This window comes from Jaculus jaculus, chromosome 7, assembly GCF_020740685.1.
Source record: "Jaculus jaculus isolate mJacJac1 chromosome 7, mJacJac1.mat.Y.cur, whole genome shotgun sequence".
NCBI classification, from domain to species: domain Eukaryota; kingdom Metazoa; phylum Chordata; class Mammalia; order Rodentia; family Dipodidae; genus Jaculus; species Jaculus jaculus.
Genome location: NC_059108.1, coordinates 1,229,272 through 1,249,080, shown reverse-complemented (window position 1 = coordinate 1,249,080; position 19,809 = coordinate 1,229,272). Strand labels below are relative to the sequence as shown.

Sequence of the window (19,809 nt, the reverse complement as noted above, 5' to 3'; positions counted from 1 at the left end):
AACTCCAGGTACATGTACCACCTTGTGCATCTTACTTTATATGGGTTACCCAGGTCCTTAGGCTTTGCAGGCAAGCACCTTAATTGCTGAGCCATCTCTCCAGCCCCAGGTATAATACTCTTGAGGAACTTTCTTGGGAGCTTGAGGCTGAGAGTTGATGCATTTTAATTTTTTCCATTTAAAATCATGAGAAGCTGGGTGTGGTAGCTCGTGCTTGTAAGGCCACTCGGGAGGCAGAGGCAAGAGGATAGTTCTGAATTCAATGCCAGCTTGGTCTGCAGTGAGTTATGAACCAGCCATGGCTACACTGCAAGAACTTGTCTCAAAACAAATAAATAGGGCTGGAGTAACGGTTCAGTGGTTACAGCACTTGCTTGCAAAGCCTGATAGTTTGGGTTTGATTCTCCAGTACCCACGTCAAGCCAGATGCAAGTGCAGTTTGTTTGTAGCACCAAGAGGCCCTGGCACACTCTCTTTCCCTCCCTTCCTCCCTCTCTCCTTGCAAATAAAAAAATATCTTAAAAAACAAACAAACAGACAAATGGGCTGGAGAGATGGCTTAGCGGTTAAGGTATTTGCCTGCAAAGCCAAAAGCCAAAGCCCAGTTCAATTCCTCAGGACCCACATAAGCCACATGCACAAAGAGGCACATGTGTCTGGAGTTTGCAGTGGCTGGAGGCTCTGACATGTCTTTTCTCTTTCTCTCCCTCTGCCTCTTTCTCTCTCCTTTTTTTGTTTTTTTTTTGTTTTTTTTTTTTTGGTTTTTGAGGTAGGGTCTCACTCTAGCTCAGGTTGATTAAAGGGGTGCGCCACCATGCCCAGATCTCTCTCTCTTTTTTTTTTTTTTTTTTTTTTTTGGTTTTTCGAGGTAGGGTCTCACTCTGGTCCAGGCTGTCTCTCTCTCTTAAATAAATAAATAATAAAATATATTTAAAAACCAATAAATAATAAAATAGAAAAACAGCATATGATAAGCATTTTTTCTCTATAGCAGCTGATTTTCAACACCACTAAAACGAAACGCCTCAAAGTTCTGAGTGTAGCAGTGCCCCCTGGTGGCCATGTGAGCCACCACAAAGCTCTCAGATACCCTAGAGATAGGGGTAGGGAAAGCATCCTTCCCCCCCCCAAAAGCTGGGTATAACCCACAGTCCAGATGCGGGAAGGGGCAGGAGTCTAAAGCTGTCCTTGTAAAGCATGTCACCTCGTCTCTATCTACAGGCCTTGTGTTCTGTGTTGGCTCAAAGTGAATGTCTTTTCTGCACTGGGCATGGACGTCCAGAGTTTCTGGAAACAGCATCTTTGCACACTCAGCTTATGTGGTTCCTGAAGGCCTGGCCCCACTTCCAGGCTGCGCATCAGGTACATGGTCATCTGGCAAGAGTACATGACCCATAGACCTGTTCAATGAGAGCTGGGCCTTGGTGGGACTTCCTGCCTGTTTCTCTGGAGTTACTGTGAAAGTGTGAAACTGTGGACCTCATGCATGGCACACCAGTCTGGGGTTTCTGTGGAGGTGGAAGTGCATTTCTGCTACTGTCATAGGGAAGCCTGCTTTGAAAAAGACAGCAAAAGAGAGTGGAAGTAGGGCTGGAGAGATAGCTTAGCAGTTAAGACGTTGACCTACCAAGACTAAAGACCCATGTTCGACTCCCCAGTTCCCACGTAAGCCAGACACATAAGGTGATACATGCATCAAATCTGATTACAGTGGCTGGAGGCCCAGGCGTGCCAATTTCCTCTCTCCCTTGCATGCATGCTCTCTCCCTCATAAAAAAAGAAAGTAAAGTAGGCTTAACAGCAACTGGATTGAATAGTAGCGTCCTGTGAGTATGAACCAGTTTTCTCTCAATCTCTCCCCCACCTATATATACATTCATACACACACACACACACACACGCACGCACGCACACACACACACACACACACACACACACATATTTTTGAGACAGTTCAGGCCAGGCCAGCCTGGAATTCACTTGTGTCCCTGGCTAGTCTCAAACTTGAGACAATCGTCCTACCTCAGCCTTCCACCTGCTAGGATTACAGTCATGAGCTGCCACGCATGGCTTGAATCTTTTTCAAAGTCAGAAGCGGGGACCACACTCTCCCTGCTCTTCAAAGTGTCCACACTGCTGCTGACATTTGCAAAGTCAGAAACAGCCTTACTCAAAACCATCTTTATTATTTAAAGAGCATCCTGTCACCAGGGCATCTGGACAGGAGCCCCAGAGCACAGAATAATATTTACATAGGAGGTGGGAGGGTGAGGCTAAGTGGCCCCAAGACTGAGTGGGCCGGCCACCGCGGAAAAGGGGACCTTGGGTGGGGTGTCCTTGGACCTGTGGACTGGCCCAAGAAGAAAACGTTTCATCCAAGAGGCCCAGGGTGGTGCCTGCCATGTGGGGCTGGAGCCACAGGACCAACTCTGGCCCTGGAAGCGTGCAGCAGGGAGACGTCTCAGGTCAGAGCTGGGTCACCATGCCGCTGGCTTCGGAGTGAGTCTGGGGAAAGACAACTACAGGCGTCTGAGGTCTGAGGAGCTTCTCTTGACAACCCCCAGCTAGTGTGTCTTTTCCAGGAGCCCATGGGAATCCATTTGTACGCTAAGATGCTCTCTGGGAGTCCCAAGTGTGGGTCTCCCCTGAAGTTTCTGCCTTCCCTATCAGTCCCAAATGGCCCACCTTGGGTGGGACTCACCTTTATGGCCTGGAAGATCCACTCACGGAAGTCACTGACTTTGGTGTACACACCTGGCTTCTGGGCGAGGGCACAGCCAGTACCCCAGCTTACAATACCACAGAGCCGCCAGCGCGAGGTCCCAGAGATACTGTCCTCACACACAAAGGGGCCACCGCTGTCACCCTGGTGGGAAGAGGGGAGAAGGCTCAGATGGCTGGAGGGTGGGGGCTCTGACCCTATCCCCATTGCCTTTGGGCTCCATCTCTGAGGTGACATACTCCCCCCAGGGACTCTCACCTGGCAGGCATCAATGCCACCTTCAGGGTAGCCAGCACAAAACATCTTAGGTCTGATCTGATTCCCGTAGAAGTCAGGGCTATTGCAGATGTCACTGCTGATTATGGGGACTCGGGCCTCTTGGAGAACTGCAGCCTGATGGCCTGGGGGAGGGGAGGCTAGCTGGAGCCGGACAGTAAGCTTTTCCCTCATGGCACCCACTCCAGCCTGTTCTGCGCCCCTGAACTCCACAGCTGAGAGCCCTTCAACCAGTCCAACTTCCCTTCCTCGGCACAGCTGTCGCCCTCCTGGTGGCCACAGACGTGGTACAGGGCTTACCATAGTACTGGGTGTTGCCCCAGCCGGTCACAGTACAGATCTTGCCATCCACCAGTGCCTGGCCAGCCGCGGGAAGACACACCGGCTGGATGTATTCTGTGACAGAAACCAAATTGGTCCAGTCTCTGCTGGCCTGTCCCATCTGGGACACACCTGCCAGCTTCCCTGCCTCCAGGACACTTTTTTTTTTCTTTTAAAGAGAGAGAGAATGGGCATGCCAGGGCCTCAGGCACTGCAAACAAACTCCAGATGCATTGTGCATCTGGCTTATGTGGGTCCTGGAGAGTCCTTTGCAGGCAAACACCTTAAACACTAAGCCATCTCTCCAGCCGCACCACCCCTTTTTTGAGGTAGGGTCTTGCTCTATCCCAGGCTGGCCTGGAATTTACTATGTAGTCTCAGAGTGGCCTCATACTCACAGTGATCCTCCTACCTCTGCCTCCCAAGTGCTGGAGTTAAAGGTGTGTGTCACCACACCCAGCTCCATAAAGTTTTAACTTTGCATTTCAATTTCTTTCTTTTTTTGCCCACAGCCTCACTTCATAGATAGACCTACCAGTCACATTCACGGTTCTCCCCATTCAAGTGTTCAAGTCAGTGGTGTCTGGTGTATTCACAAACGAGCACCATTCCACTAACCTCCACCCTTTACCAGTCACCTACTCGTGCCCACTTTGCTGCCCCACCCCAGGCTCCTGAGCCTCCTACCTCCATCTCCCAAGTGCTGGGCTTATAGACGTGTGCCACTATATTGGCTGGGTTATTTCTTTTGGTCACTATGAATAATGCTGTTTAAAACATTTGCAGGACTGGAGAGATTGCTTAGTGGTTAGGGCACTTGCCTGTGAAACCTAAAGACCCAGGTTCAATTCTCCAGGTCCCACCTAAGACAGATGCACATCGTTACACATGCATCTAGAGTTCGTTTGCAGAAGCCCTGGCATGCCCATTCTCTCTCTCCCTCTGTCCCCCTCCCCCGGTCTCAAATAAATAAATAAAAGATAAAAAACATTTATTTGTGTGTGTGTGTCTGTGTGTGTGTATGTATCTATGTGTCTGTCTGTCTGTCTGTCTGTCTATATCCCTTCCCCTGGGTTTATACCTAGGACTAGAACTGTTAGGTCAAATAGTAACTTGAGTTTTTTCAGGATCTGCCAGATGGCTGTCCACACTTTATGGTTAATGCCCAGTTTGAGTTCCCTCAAGAGCCTCCCGTTATCATCATCACCCTCTTTTCCCCCTTGGTCAGCCTCCAGACTCACCCGTGAGGGGTAGGGATGTAGAGAGGTGGACCAGGGCTATGTCATTACTGTTCTCCTCACTGCTGGGGTCTCGAAAAGGAAGGTAACCCCCATGGTAGATCACAGCCTGCACCCCCAGTTGCACACCATGAGGCGAGGCCTGAGCCACGGCGCCAGCAAACACTCGCCATCGCGATAGGACCCGGTTCCGCCTGCCAGGGGCAGGAGGGACAGGTACCTGGGCATGGTCTCCCCCAGCCTCTCCCTGCCTCCCCCATGGTGCTGTGGGGAACACTCACTCTGGGAAGCAGTGTGCAGCCGTCAGTACCCAGTCCCCAGACAGCAGGGACCCCCCACAGAGGTGGGCCCCGTCGTAGCGCAAGCTGACCTGCCACGGCCACCTGCCCAGGCTGGCATCCTGGCCTCCCACAATGCGGTCTACTGGCAGCTTCCTGCGGCCACAGTCTGTGGGAGGGGGAGGGGAAGGCAGGGAGGGCACAGAACGGGGCAGGACCCAGGCTCCAGGACGTGAGTTTGGCCCCAGAGATCTGAGGGCACACAGCACTGCCACAGGGCCTCTCAGGGGACAGCTGCCTCACTCCAGGCAGTTTGAAAGGGAGACATCACCCCACCTTGAGCAGTTTGAGAGGACATGGCACCATCTTGAGCAGCTTGATGGAATGTGACCCCACCCTGCGGTCCCTGGGCCCAGGCCCCCAGCACCTAGGGGAGAGTTCTGAGGTCCTGGTCTCACCTTGGCAGACGGTGGCCAAGAAACGACCCCTGGGGCAGTCACTGTGAGAGACACAGGAGGGGACAGGGAGAAAGAAACCACAGGGACCAATTAAGGTAGTGGCAGGATATCCAGGGGTCCAGCTGCCACCCACTGGTGCTGCCCCCCTCACCACACTGAGATGACCTCCAGCAGCCTGCGGGCGTGGGGCAGCCGGCCCTCATCCACGCAGAAGAAGCCCGATGTGCCATTGGCACCTGCCGTCCGGGTGTCCAGCTCCGAGTGTGCTAGTGCCCTGGGCAGGGCAGAGGTCAGAGAGCTCTTGCTGCCTCCCAATACCCTCCCCCACAAGGGTGCCCAGTACCTGAGGAAGCCCATCTCCTCGCAGCTGAGCCCCGCCACCCTGGCATTGGAGCGAGAGGAGCACAGCAGCCGCCACGTCCCTTCTGTCTTGTCAAACACCGCAAGCCGTGCGTCCACTGGGCTGAGCTGTACTGCAAGGGACAGAGCCGGCAACCTGGGTCCTACACCAGGATCCAAACAAGATGCCTGGCCCTGACCCAGCCCCACCTGCCCCACCATGGTTGTGAAGCCCATGGGCACAGTGGTGGCATCTGTAAGGACCACCAGAATACACCACAGCTGGTTTTGTTTCTCTCCACTGGGACTCCTAAGCCAGTTGCTGGAACTTGACTGGGACATTGGGGATGAAGGAATAATTGCATCTGACTTCCCAAGAGAGTGGCATGGAGGGCAGATCTGAGCAGGGTCCTCTTGTCCCTCAGGAGAGGAAGATAAACTAAAGTGGGAGACAAGCCCAGAGATTCTAGACCACAGTTTTAAAGCCCCTCACTGCAGCCAGGTTTGGTGAGACCCCAGAAGGAGCCTGGAGACCCAGGACTTAGTCACTAGGATGTTCAAATATGTTAAGGAGAAGGAAGAAAAAAAAGAAGAGAAGACAGGCATGGTGTGGTCCCAATACTCAGAAAGCTGAGTGAGGCAACAGACTCGTGTGTGTGTGTGTGTGTGTGTCTTTTCCTTCAGGACCCATCAAGAGCCTTGACTGTTAATGTGCTCCAAAGAGAGGCTACCACACACTCGTTCACTCATCCAGCATTGCAGCATTGACTGGACACACACTCCATGCCTAGTGCAGGCTGGTGCTGGAGACACAAAGATTACAAGATGAGCCCTAGGCTCTGCTACCGTCCAAGCCAAAGTCTTGGGAGACAGACAGTAATTAAAAAGTCACCTGAGGTCTGGAGAGATTGCTTAGTGGTTAAGGCATTTGCCTGCAAAGCCAAAGGATCCCGGTTCGATTCTCCAGGACCCACGTAAGTCAAATGCCAAGGGGGTGCATGTGTCTGGAGTTCATTTGCAGTGGTTGGAGGCCCTGGCATGCCCAATCTCTTTCTCTCTCTCTCCCTCTCATAAATAAAATATACTAAAAAGTCACCTAAGCTGAACATGGTGGCACGTGCCTGTAATTCTAGTACTCAGGAAGCCGAGGCAAGAGGATTGCTAAGAGTTCAAGATCAGCCTGGTTTATGTAATGAGGCCCTGTCTCAAACAAAACAAAACAAAACAAAACAAAACAAAACAAAACCCAATCTATATATGATTAGAAACCCACACGAGCTAGGAGCATACTGGTACATACCCATCATACCATAATTTGGGAGGGTGAGGCAGGAGCACTGTGAGTGAAGTCAGCCAAGGTTACATAGAAACTGTCTGAGAAAGGGAGGGAGGAAGGGAGGGAGGCAGGTGCAGTAACCTGAGGTGGGGGTGGGCTGTAAAGGAAGGCTAGCAGGAGCTCTTGGGAACGGTCAGTGTCTGGGGCTGGCGGAGGGCAGTCTGTGTTGTGGGCTAATGCTCCTGTATCCCTCCACCTGGCCCCACATGTGGCCCACGGAGCTCTGTTCACACATAAGTCAGGTCAAAGCCTGAGGTGCATCTCTTTGTATTTACCAAACACTTGGTACATGCTGGACTCTATTTTAAGCAATAGTGAACAAATCAGACAAAAATCCTTCCCTTTGGAGCCTATAGCTCAGTAGGGGAGACAGATAATGAAAGGACAGATAACTGAAACACGTCATGTGTCACAACAGAAGGCCGCAGAGACAAGCAAAGCCTGACAGAAGGAAGAGTGTGCTGGTGTGTGGGGGTGAGGCTGCACTTCGCCTTAAATGGGCAGCAAAGGAAGTCTTCCCAAGAAGGTGGCATATGAGCAAGGAGGGAAAAAAGACACGGAGGAGGCAAGAAAGAGACGTGTGGATCTGAGAGGGAGCCTGAAGTAGGCACAGGGACCAAAGGAGCAAGCCACTGAGATCTGAGGAGCTGAGGCCTGGGGCAGGAGGAGGGATGAAACGAACAGCCAGGGGTCCCAGAGCTCAGAGCTGGAGGACAGAACGGACAGGGGTAGGACTGGGCTTACAGCAGAAATGCGGTGCAGCTGGGATAGGGCTCAGGGCTGGGGAGTACTGGCCTGACTCAGGGATGCACAGACCCCTTCTGGCTAGAGCTGAGGGCAGGAGCAGGAGACTGTGACTTTCAGGGGGTTCTGGAGAGCCCTGCTACTCAAGAGGCTCAGGGGGAAGCATCACCTAGAGTGAGTTCAAGGGCAGCCTGAGAAACTTAGGGAGTAGGGTCTCAAAATCAAAAGGAGGACCTGTCCGCGGCTCAGTGGTCAGGCACCTGCCTGGACGTCACTAGCGTAGCTGGCAGCATGTCTCCGTGGTAGTGCTAGTACCTGTGTGAGACCCTGAGTCCAGTCCCAGCCCATGTCAGACAGGGCACAGAGCCTCAAAGAGACGACTTTGTCCAGAGCAGACAGCTAACAATGAACAGATCACAATTTGAACCCAGACCCACCAAACAGCACACCCTTGCCCCTTGCTTGGGTCTCAGTAGGACCCTTGGTTGTCCCTGCAAGTCAATCATCTAGGCAGGGCTGAAAAGCTACCTGGTGGTGCTGGCTTCCTGCTCTGGGGTGGGAAAAGGGTGCCTGATACCTCCTAGCTTCCCACTGTCCTCTAACTCCAAGATCAAGATGAGACTTGGGGGTCTTTTCCAGAAGTTTCCAGCACATATGGATGTTAAGACAAAAGAATTCCTTTATGGATGTGGGGGATACAGGAAGCAGGGGAGGAAAGAAATATAAAATATCTTCTAAGTTTTGTTTTGTTTTGTTTCTGATTTTATTGAGACAGGGTCTCAGCATGCCTGTGACTCTCCCTTCTCAACTCTCCCTTCTTGTGCCTCAGCCTCCAGAGTAGCTGTGATCATAGCCGGGCCCTCTCATTTAACTATTTCATTTGTTTATTTGAGAGACAGACATACAGAAATAGGCAAGTAGAGAGAGAGAGAGAATGGGCACGCCAGGGTTTCCAGCCACTGAAAACCAACTCCAGACGCATGCGCCCCCTGTGCATCTGGCTAACGTGGGTCCTGGGGAGTCAAATCTGGGTCCTTTGGCTTTTTTAGGCAGGTGCCTTACCTGCTAAGCCATCCCTCCAGCCCCAGGCCCTGTTTGAAAAGCCACCTCCCCTGCTAGTACTCGTTCATCACGCTTATGTTCCTTCTCCTCTTCATTATTTGAAGTGACAAAAAGCATGCTGTGCTCTCCTGGTGTGCTACCCAACCGTCAGATACATTTAGAGGTGTGAAAATCCCAGGGGAAAAAAAAAAAACTAGTTGGGATACAGTGAGGGCTTGTTTCTCTGTGTATTACCATTTCCCAGTGTTCTGGAAGCACCCAAGTACAAGTGAAGGTCAAGGATGCTGGCTAGAGTCTCAGCTGAGGGGTAGCCAGTTCTCTCCAGCTGGAAGCTCAGGACAAGCCAGCTGGTCTCCATGATTTGTCTGGGCTTATTTGTCTTTTTTTTTTTTTTACTTTCCTTCCTTCCTTCCCTTCCTCCCACCCTTCCTTTCTTTCAGAGGCAGGGTCTATGTGCTCAAGCTGGCCTCAAACTTTTAATATTTTATTTATTTACTTGAGGGAGAAAGAGAAAATGGGCATGCCAGGGCCTCTAGCCACTGCAAACGAACTCCAGATGCAAATGACACTTTGTGTATCTGGCTTCTGTGGGTACTGGGGAAACAAATCTGGGTCCCTAGGCTTCACAGGCAAGTGCCTTAATCGCTAAGCCATCTCTCCGGCCCTTGGCCTTAGGCCTCCCAGCATTCTTCCTTTGTGTTTAGTCCTTAAGCAATGATTTCCTGAGTGCCTACTATGTGCATGTACTGCCTGACCAGTGAACAAAATGTCCCTGCCTTCCTGGAATGCTCCTGTAGTGAATAATTAACCTTTATTGTGAGGGAGTTCCAAAAGGGGCAGGCAGGTAGCTGTGGGGACGGGGTGTACAGTGTGGCTTCAGGAAGGGTTTGCTCATAGGGCTTAAAGGCTGAAGCATGAGGAACAAATGCTAGTGTTTATGACTTGGCTAAGCGCCAAGGACTGCAGGGATAACCAGGATAGTGACCTCCTGTCTTTCCCACTTGGTTCTTCTCACCTCATCTTCTGTATGAAGAATGAAATTGGAAGTTCTGAGAGTCAGGGCTAGTGTGGGGCTCACACCTCAGAAGTGGTAGTGTGAAACAAAACTGCAGCTACAGATGTGAGCTGATGAGTCATGGCTTGGGTATAAAAAAGTACTAGAGGGCTGAAGAGATGGCTTAGTGGTTAAGGCGCTTGTCTGTGAAGCTCAGGATCCATGTTCCACTCTCCAGATCCCACATAAGCCAGACACACAAGGTGATGCATGTGCAAGGTCACATGTGCACAAGAGGCACATGCATCTGGAGTTTGATTATAGTGGCTGGAGGCCCTAGTGCACCAATTCTCTCTCTCTCTCTTATACACACACACACACACACACACACACACACACACACACATGCGCGCGCACGCATCTCACTCATTAAAAAAAAAGCCAGTCTGTTGGGCTTGCCTCAAAAAACAAACAAAAACAACAAACAAACTAACAAACAAAAAAAGCACTCGAAATCCAGGTCTGGCAGTTCCTCTCAGCTGTCATTCCGGCTATTCTGGAGCATGAGGCAGGAAGTCGGCAAGTTCAAGGCTTGCTTGGGCTCCAGAGAGTTCAAGGCCAGCCTGGGCAACTTAGTGAGACTTTCTCAAAATGAAAAGTAAAACTGGTCTGGGAGTGTAGCTCAGCACCAGAGCACTTTTAGGGAAGGAGCTGAGGGCACGGCTCATTGGCCCAGGGCCTGCCTAGAGTCAGTCAGTGAAGGACTGGCAGTATGACTTACTGGTAGAGTGCTTAGGAAGCACGCCAGGAGCCCTGGGTTCCATTTCCAGCATTGTAGGGCAGGGGGAGTGCTGGAAGGATGGCATACTTGTAGAGTAAGAGGAGGCCCATGGGCTGAATTCCAGAAAAAGCCAGAATCCAGGTGGAGCCTGGTGGGTAGCCACACCCTCAAGCCTGGTGTCATGTGGAGCCCTGAGGGATGACAAGCCCTGCCCCTTGTCACTGTGCGGTACTGGGCAAGTCAGTCCACTTCACAGAACCTCAGGTTCCCTGCCTCACATGTGAAACGCTAGGGTGACTGCAGCCTTAGGCTGCAGCAGGGCCTGCAATGGTGATGTTACCCTTCTCTATGGCAATGGATCCATTAACCATTGTGTAGGAGTGACACAACTATCACCCGGACTGGCTGGGTGCATGTCCCAACCTGCCCCACTTACTAGCTCTGTGACTTGGGGCTAGAGACAGTGTTTCACCATCTCCTACCTCAGCCTCCTGAATGCTGGGGTCACAGGTGCTACGGGGCACTGCTCCTTGGCCTTTTTGGGCCTGCTTCCCTGTGTGAAGACAGGCCACTGTGAGGACTGAGTGGATCCACACCATCAAGTCCAGAGCCTGACAAAGTCAGTGTGTTCAAGTGCCGATGCTGACTGCTCAAACCTGGATTTTCACTTCTGCTCTGGTGTCAAGTGAATCCTTACAGAATGCAAGGAGGCTCATGCATGTGAAAAAGCACAGTGCTTGCCTAGAATCCACCAATGAAAGACTGGGGCGTTGGCTTAGCAGCAACAGCATACTTACTAAGTATGCCAGGGTCCCTGAGTCCATCTCCAGCAATGTAGGGGGAAAAATAGTGTTAGAAAGATGGAGCACTTTGGGAGCAAGCAATAAAAGGTTCTTTCTGCCATCTTTGGTCACAAAACAGCAGCCTGGAGTCGGCCTTTGGGAAGTCTCATTCCTTCAGCTCACAGTGAGTTTCTGCCTCTGAATTCCTGTGGCCAGACAAACCATCTGACTCTGCAGCTTCCAGAAGCATTGCCTCTCTGATCTTCACTTCCCACATTGGTGACAGGGAAGCAGTTGTGGCTCTCTCCTAGGAGAGCTGGGAGGGTCTGCTAGGTCCATTCAGTCCCTCTGGAGCATGCTTGACCATACCCCATGGCATAAGACACCTATCTGATCATGATGATGTCTGGGGCACACCATCACATTGTCTGCTTCAGTTTCCCTGTGTGTAGATGGGGAAGGATAACAGCTCCACTTTCAAAGGCCTTTGGAAGGTGTCAAGGGATTGAATGGGGATAAATACATAAATCCCAAACCAAAAACATTAACCCTTTGGATAATGGGAAGATGGTTTAGTGGTTAAAAGCACTTGCAACTCAAGCATGAAGACTTGAGTTTGATCCCCAGCACCCAGGTAAAAAGTCAGGTGTGTGGCTGAAGAGATTGCTCAGTGGTTAAGGTGCTTCTGGCAAAGTCTAATGACCCAGGTTCAATTCCCCAGTACCCATGTAAAGCCAGATGCACAAAGTGGCACATGCATCTGGAATTTGTTTGCAGAGCTAGAGGACCTGGTGCACACAGTCTCTCTCTGTGCCTCTTTTTGAAAATAAATAAATAAAATTATAGCCAAGCATAGTGGCACACATCTTTAATCCCAGCACTTGGGAGGCAGAGGTAGGAGGATCGCCACGAGCTCGAGGATTACATAGTGAATTCCAGGTCAGCCTGGGCTAGAGTGAGACCCTATCTTGCAAAACAATAAATAAATAAATTTAGAAATAAGAGAAAGAGAAAATCTCTTAAAAAAAAAAAAAAAACGGGGCTGGAGAGATGGCTTAGTGGTTAAAGTGCTTGCTTGAGAAGCCTAAGGACCCAGGTTTCATTCTTTAGGTCCCACATAAGCCAGATACATAAGGTGGCACATGCATCACATGCATCTGGAGTTCGTTTACAGTGGCTAGAGGCCCTGGTGTGCCCATTCTAATTAAAACAAACAAACAAACAAAAACAGGTGTGGTCACACTTGCTTGAAACTCCAGGGCTGAGGGAAGCAGAGACAGGACAATTACAGCACTCGCTGGCCAACGAGTCTGACCAACAAAAGTCAGCTCCACATTCAGTGTGAGACTGTGTTTTAATGCACTTTGATGTTTTCTAAGTAAATCTATCTCAGACTTTTTTGAAAATGAAGGTTTTGGCCAGGCATGGTGGCAGATGTCTGTAATCCCAGTTTTGGGGAGGTGGAGGCCAAGAGGATCTGGAGTTCAAAGACCATCCTTTGCTACATTGTGATTCTTTTAGGCAAACTTGGGCTACCTGAGACCCTGTCTCAAAAAAAAAAGGAAAAAGAGCCAGGTGTAGTGGCACACACCTTTACTCCCAGCATTCGGGAGGCAGAGGTAGGAGGATTGTAGGGAGTTTGAGGCCAGCCTGGGGCTACAGTAAGACCCTACCTTGGGGGGGGGGGACTGAAAAACAATAGAGATTTTTTTTTTTAATAGAAGAGGGTCCAGTTTAATTTTTTTTTTTTTTTGAGAGACAGAAAGAAGCAGAAAGAGAGAGAAAAGATGGGTGCTCCAGGGCTCCCAGCCACTGCAAACAAACTCCACATGCATGTGCCACCTTGTGCATCTGGCCTACGTGGGCCCTGGGAATTGAACCTCAGTCCTTTGACTTTGTAGGCAAGTGCCCTAACCACTCAGCCATCTGTACAGCCCAAATGGAGCTTTTAACACTCACTAATTTAACTGCATAGTACACTCATAGAACCCATTCCGAATGCACTGAGTTGGACATGTGAGGTAACGGTCTATGCTGTACTGGCGTAAGTGCACCCAACCTCTGGCCACTGTTAGTACTGATGAGTACTCAGACAGGAGACATGGGTGGTGCTCTGTACACCAGAGCCCGGGACCTGGGTGTGTGGCTCACACTTGCAATCCCAGCATTCAGGAGGATGAGGCAGGAGAATTGCCATGAATTCAATGACAGCCTGGGCTACAGAGTGAGTTCCAGGCCAGCCTGGGCTACACAGTTAGAAGCTACTTTAACAACAGCACGGCAGGGTTTCAATGTGAACACACTACCATCAGTCGCTTGCCTGTACACATTTGTGCATTCAATCAGAAACGATTAAACTCCCGCAAGGGCCAGGCCTGCTCTACTCACCTGGGTACAATGGCTCCTGGTCACTCCTGAGTAGGACGGTCACTGTAGAGAAGACAGAGGTGAGGGCAGGCAGGTTGCAGCCTGCAGGGCAGGGGAGGCCTCAGGCATGAAGGGTGAGCTTACCAATGGCCCAGGACGCTGCCCCAATGCCCATCAAGAATAGTAGGGTCCCCACAGTGAGAGCTGCCACCTTGGGTCTGGAGCAACATGACACAGTCCGGCCACCTGCAACAGAAATCAGGCTGGGGACATTGCCAGGTCTGTCCTCAGTACTGCAGGGCATGGGCACCAGGCCAGCACCACCCTGCCCCCCAGGAGCTGGGCAGCTGGCAGGGCAGGCCCTCCCTAGCTGTGTGGACAGGCAGGTGTCCACTCCCCACCTCCACTCTGGTCATCAGAGGTGACAGGGGATGCTGTCTGGTTGACGCTGCACTTCTCCACTTCTCGTTGTTTTGTGCCTCTTGTTCCTGAGCCCTTTTCTCCTGGTAACTTTTTCGAGGTTTGTGGAGCTTCCTGGGCCCTTGGACCTTTAACCCCTTGCTAACCTTAAAGGTAGACTTCTACAGGACCTACCTCGAGGGTGCAATTTGTTCCCTGGAGGTTCAGAACTCAAGTTTGAAAATCTGTCAACCTCACTTTACTTCTTTTCTTTAATTTTTTTGTTTATTTTTATTTATTAATTTGAGAGCAACAGAGAAAGAAGCAGAGAGAGAGAGAAAGAGAGAGAGAGAGAATGGGCACATCCGAGTCTCCAACCACTACAAGCGAACTCCAGATGCATGCACCACCTTGTGCATCTAGCTTACGTGGGTACTGGGGAATCAAGCCTCAACCGGGGTCCTTAGGCTTCACAGGCAAGCACATAACCATTAAGTCCATCCCCATTTTTAAAATTTTTTTGTTTATTAATTTGAGAGTGACAGACAGACAAAGAGAGAGAAAGAGAATGTCACTTTATTTCTTCGTTTAAGGCAGGGTCTCACTGTATAGCTCAGGCCAGCCTGAAACTCACCATGTAACCCAGGCTGGCCTCGAACTCATGATCCTTCTCCCTCAGTTTCCTGAGTTACTGGGATGACAGGCATGAGCCAACAAAGCTATCAATCTTAATTGAAAATACTGGCCTTACCCCTTCCTGTCTGGGATCTTGGGCAAGCAGCATCATCTCTTTGAGCCTCAGTTTCTTCATCTGTTAAATGAACATGCAATTCTAAAACTGCTGTAAAGTTTGGTTTTGTTGTTGGTTTTCTTTTTGTTTGTTTGTTTTGAGGTGTAGCCTCACTCTAGCCCAAGCTAACCTGGAAGTCACTCTGTAGTCCCAAGCTGGCCTCCATCCTCCTACCTCTGCTCCTTAAAGTGCTGGGATTAAAGGCATGGGCCACCACGCCCAGCTATAAAGTTCTTTAATCCTAGTCCAATTGTGAACGCTGCTTTCTATGCCCAGTATTGTTGGCAATGCATTTCAGTGTATTTCAGACCCCCATCCCGACACCCATTTTCTCCACGGCTCAGAGGAGTCAGCTCACGTGGCACAGCAACCTCCTACAGCAGGCAAAGGCTCATCCCAAACCCTGGGGCACACTGGTGCCAGGCCCCAAACACACAACCAATAAAGCCATAGCATGTCTCACTGCTCCAGCATATAGAAAATCCTAAAAAATGCCTTATAAGTCATTAAAGCTGTGTGATCCTGGGCAAGTGTCACCAGCTCTCTAAGCCTCAGGGACGCATCAGCAGAACAAACAGCGTTGCTTCTTTTCTCTCTGATGGGCACCCACCGGCTCTCTCTGCGCCATTCCACTCTCAGGGGAGCAGTTCCCAAGACAAAAGGAGGCTGTTGTGGGGTTCCCATTGCCATGGGTGAGGAGGGAGTGGAAGACATGAACAAGTAACCAATGATCATTGTTATTTCCAGATTGTTGCAAGTGCTACAAAGAAAAATAATGCAAGGTAGGGGCAGCAGGTGAGGCTTCTGAAAGGGGTCAGGGTGTGGGTCTCCACATGAAGAGACTCCGGAACTCAGACCTGCATGCAAAGCCAGCCTTGCAGAGAGGCCAAGGAACAACGAAGGGTTCTTCCGAAGAAACTGCAGTCTTGGGCCAGGAAGTAAATCTGCACGCTCGCTTAAAGGGCAAGAGGGGCCGGAGAGGTGACCAACTGGCCTGGGTTTGGGAAAGATCATGGGAAAAACAGCTGGGTGGCCTGGTGGCCACAGAGACGGGAGTTCTATCCGGTGCAACAGGTGCTGGAGGCTGAATGCCCTTGCCAGGACAGTGGGGTGAGCTCATGCTTCAGTGCCCATGGGGAGCAGAAGGCCTCCACCCCACTAGTCATGTCCCTGGCAACATGGCCGCTGGGCACACTACCAAACCAGCACAAAAAGTGGCTCAGGGTCCTCCTGGGACAGCTCCTATTTGGGTGGCAAGTATGAAGGGGGACACTGAGGCTGGCATGGGACAGGATGGATATGAAGGGGGACACTGAGGCTGGCATGGGACAGGACAGGTATGAAGGGGGACACTGAGGCTGGCATGAGACCTGATAGGTATGAAGGGGGACACTGAGGTCAGCTTGGGACCTGATAGGTATGAAAGAACTCAAGGGCCATGTGTCTAGAGGTGCAGGAGCCCTGAGCAGGGACTCAAAAGTGACCAGGGCTGGGGTTTGATGACCCAAGTGCTAAGGTGACAAGTGTGAGCTACCATACTCAGCTAATACAGCTGCCAGGTCCCATGCCAACGTCAGTGTCTCCCTCACACCCATCAGATCCCATGCTGGCCTCAGTGTGTCCCTTCATACCCATCATGTTCTGCTTCATACCTGACAGGTCCCAAACTGGCCTCAGTGTCCCCCATTTCTGCTCTCAGGCAGGTGCTGTCTCAGGCTCAGCCCCAGGACTGCTCCTCAATAGCAAGACACTTCCCTCGCTCCCTCCCACTGCAGCCTGCCATGCCAGGCCCTGTCACTTTCCGGTCGATTTCTTCTCTTCCCACAGCCCCACATCTGTTTACCCCATTCAACAACTGGCTCATCTCTCTTCTGACCCACTCCATATAGAAGCCAACCCCAAGCTTTCCCTTCTTCACCTAGAATCCTCTATGGCCCCCAGTACTCACAGCCCAGTGTTTTGTGCTGTGAAATTAAAGAGGACTTTAGAGACCTGCAGCTTCAGTATGCGCTTTCCTCAAAGTCCCACACAGCCATGTAGGCTACCATCAGACACCTGATAAAGCTTCCACAAAGTGACAACATGCCACGTATAAGTGGTGCATGCCTATCATCCTATCAAGTAATTTAGTGAGCTCCTGTGGCAAAATAAGATGCAAAAAGAAGGCTAGTGGGCTGTAGAGATGGCTTGTTGGTTAAGGTGCTTGCTTGCAAAGCCTAAGAACCCATGGTCAACTCTTCAGATCCCACATAAGACAGACACACAAAAGTGAGGCAAATGCAAGGTTTCACATGCCCAGTAGGTGGCACAAGTGTCTGGTGTTCAATTTCAGTGGCTGAGGTCCTGGTGTGCCAATTCTCCCCCGCCAGAAAAGAAAAAAAATAAAAATAAAAACAATAAATAACAAATAAAATAAAACAGAAAAAGAGGGCTGAGGCTTGCCTCAGTGACAATGTGTCTACCTAGAATCCACCAGTGAGAGGTCAGGGATGTGGCTCAGTGGTAAAGTACTTTCCTAGAATCTACTAGTGAGGGGAAGGAGAGGCATGGTTCAGTGATAGAGCACTTGTCTAGAATCCACCAATAAGGGCAAGGGGCATGGTCAATGGTAGAGTGCTTGCCAAGCTTGCATGAGGTACTAGGTTCAATCCCCTGTACACAAGAGAGAGAGGGCTGAGGAGATGGCTCAGCAGTTAAAGGTATTTGCTTTGCAAAGCCTCCTAGCCAGCTTAAATTCCCCAGGACCCACATAAAGGCAGATGTACGAAGTGGTACATGTGTCTGGAGTTCATTTGTAGTACTGGTACTTCTCTCTTGAATAAATTAATAATGTTTTAAAAAGAGAGAGAAGTGGGCGCTTCTTTGCAAGGCCTAATGATCTGAGCTCAGTTTCCCAGGACCCACACAAAGCCAGAAGCACAGCGTGACACAGCATCTGGAGTTCGTTTGCAATGACTGGAGACCTTGGCAGCCCATTCTCCTCTGTCTGTCTACCTTGCTTCTCTCTGCTTGAAAATAAATAATAAATAAGTAAGTAAATAAGAGAGAAGGAGAGAGAGATAAAGGACTGGAGAGATGGCTTAGCACTTAAGGCACTTACCTGAAAAGCCTAATGACCTAGGTTCGATTCCCCAGTACCCAGATGCACAAAGTGATGCATGCATCTGGAGTTCATCTGCAGTGGCAGAAAGCCCTGGTATGCCCATTCTCTCTAATAAGTAAATAAAAATATTTAAGAGCACGCACAAGAGAAGCCACCAACGCTAGCATGTGGAGAGAGCATGGACTGCCAAAGCCCCACCTGCTCCTTGCTCCAAGTCCCACAGACAGAACTGGGTCCAGCTTCCACAGTCACCTCCCTCCTGGTCCCTGTCCAGCTTCACTCCAGAAAACACCAGCACTCTTCACTTGGGCCTTTTGCCTCCCACCCCGTGCTTCCCTCTGCCTGGCATGCCCTCCCTCTTCCTAGCTCACCCTTTGAGTTGTAGCTCAGCCATCACCATCTTGGATTCCAAGGACCTGGCAGCCCTGGAAACCTGGGGTGCCTCTGTACCAACACCAGCAGCCCTTCATGGCCCCTCCTGCTCCATTTGTCCTTCAAGTCCCTTAAATCCTTGCCACAGTTAATGAAGACATCCTCCCAATCACAGCTGAGCACAGGATATTAAAGAGGTACAAGCGAGATGGGAGTGGTGGCACACGCCTTTAATTCCAGCACTTGGAAGGCAGAGGTAGGAGGATTGCCATGAGTTCAAGGCCACCCTGAGATTACATAGCGAATTCCAGGTTAGCCTGAACTAGAGTGAAGCCCTACCTTGAAAAACCAAAAAGAAAAGAAAAAAAAAAAAAAGAAAAAGAGCTACAAGGTCAGTCAGTGTGGGACACTCAGTGAGCAGCTGCCAAGCCACCCTTCTGATGGGAGGGAGGCTGTCCTGTGTCTTATCTGTAGCCAGAACCATTGTTGTCCACCTGGGCAGTCTCTGTTGTTCTCTCCTACATCACTCACTCAGGCCTCAGCCCTCCCTTCAATCATCAACAGGAAAGAAATGGTCTGGAGGGGGCTGCACTCTGACTTTTCTCTGCTCACTCTGTCCAAAGAGAAGGGAAGCCTGAGTTTACGCTGTACCACAGCTGATCTGGAGTCTGACTTGCTCTCTGTGCCAAGTCTAAGACCCCAGGAGGCCAGACATCTGAGCTTATCACTTCTACCCCTCAGGCTCGGTGCTTCCCACCTAGCATTACACTTAAACCCTCATGTGACACACTGTGACCATCTCCAGTTTTGCACAGGAAATGGAGGCCCAAAGAGTGTTAGCTGCCTTGCCTGTCTCTCTTTTCTCTGTCTCTCTTCTCTCTCTCTTTTTGAGGTAGGGTCTTGCTCTAGCCCAAGCTGACCTGGAATTCACTATGTAGCCTCAAAGTGGCCTCAAACTCATGGCAATCCTCCTACCTCTGCCTCCCGAGTGCTGGGATTAAAGGCATGCACCACCATGCCTGGCTCTCTCTTCTTTAATATTATTTTTATATATTTATTACAGAGCGAGAAAGAGAGAGAGAGCATGCATGCACGTGCCAGGGCCTCTAGCCACTACAAACTAACTTCAGACTCATGCACCACCATGTGCATCTGACTTACGTCAGTTCTGGGGAATCAAACCTGGGTTTTTAGGCTTTGCAGGCAAGTGCCTTAACCAAGCCATTTCTCCAGCCCTCTGTCTCTCTTCTCTCTCTCTTGTCTCTCCTGTCTCTCTCAGCTCTGTCTCTCTTCTCTTTGTCTCTCTCTGTGTTGTGACTCTCTCCATTTCTCTATCCCTTGTTAAGAGTCACACAGCTAGAAAGTGCCATTGCCTAGGACTGAACTCAGACTGGTTTCTGGCAGACAGTACTCAGCCTGGCTGGCAAGAGAAGAGGCTCTTCCAGCT

At 50.5% G+C, this 19,809-nt stretch overlaps 1 protein-coding gene across 2 annotated transcripts in view; it reads right to left on the bottom strand.

Moving 5' to 3' along the window:
* Positions 1-2,166: 2,166 nt before the first annotated feature.
* The window catches only part of Hpn (hepsin), a 19,033-nt gene continuing 1,390 nt past the window's right edge, over positions 2,167-19,809 (bottom strand). The window contains exons 3-14 of one of the 2 annotated variants that reach the window (XM_045154990.1): positions 14,849-14,908; positions 13,843-13,944; positions 13,720-13,761; positions 5,637-5,766; positions 5,445-5,567; positions 5,294-5,334; positions 4,839-5,004; positions 4,561-4,751; positions 3,299-3,394; positions 2,981-3,123; positions 2,702-2,866; positions 2,167-2,505 (exon numbers count right to left, since the gene is read on the bottom strand). In XM_045154990.1, the coding sequence (XP_045010925.1) occupies positions 2,467-2,505; positions 2,702-2,866; positions 2,981-3,123; positions 3,299-3,394; positions 4,561-4,751; positions 4,839-5,004; positions 5,294-5,334; positions 5,445-5,567; positions 5,637-5,766; positions 13,720-13,761; positions 13,843-13,944; positions 14,849-14,908 (1,298 nt within the window). In that variant the 3' untranslated portion in view covers positions 2,167-2,466. The remainder of the gene's footprint in view (positions 2,506-2,701; positions 2,867-2,980; positions 3,124-3,298; positions 3,395-4,560; positions 4,752-4,838; positions 5,005-5,293; positions 5,335-5,444; positions 5,568-5,636; positions 5,767-13,719; positions 13,762-13,842; positions 13,945-14,848; positions 14,909-19,809) is intronic. The other variant, XM_004659910.2, reaches the window with a different exon arrangement.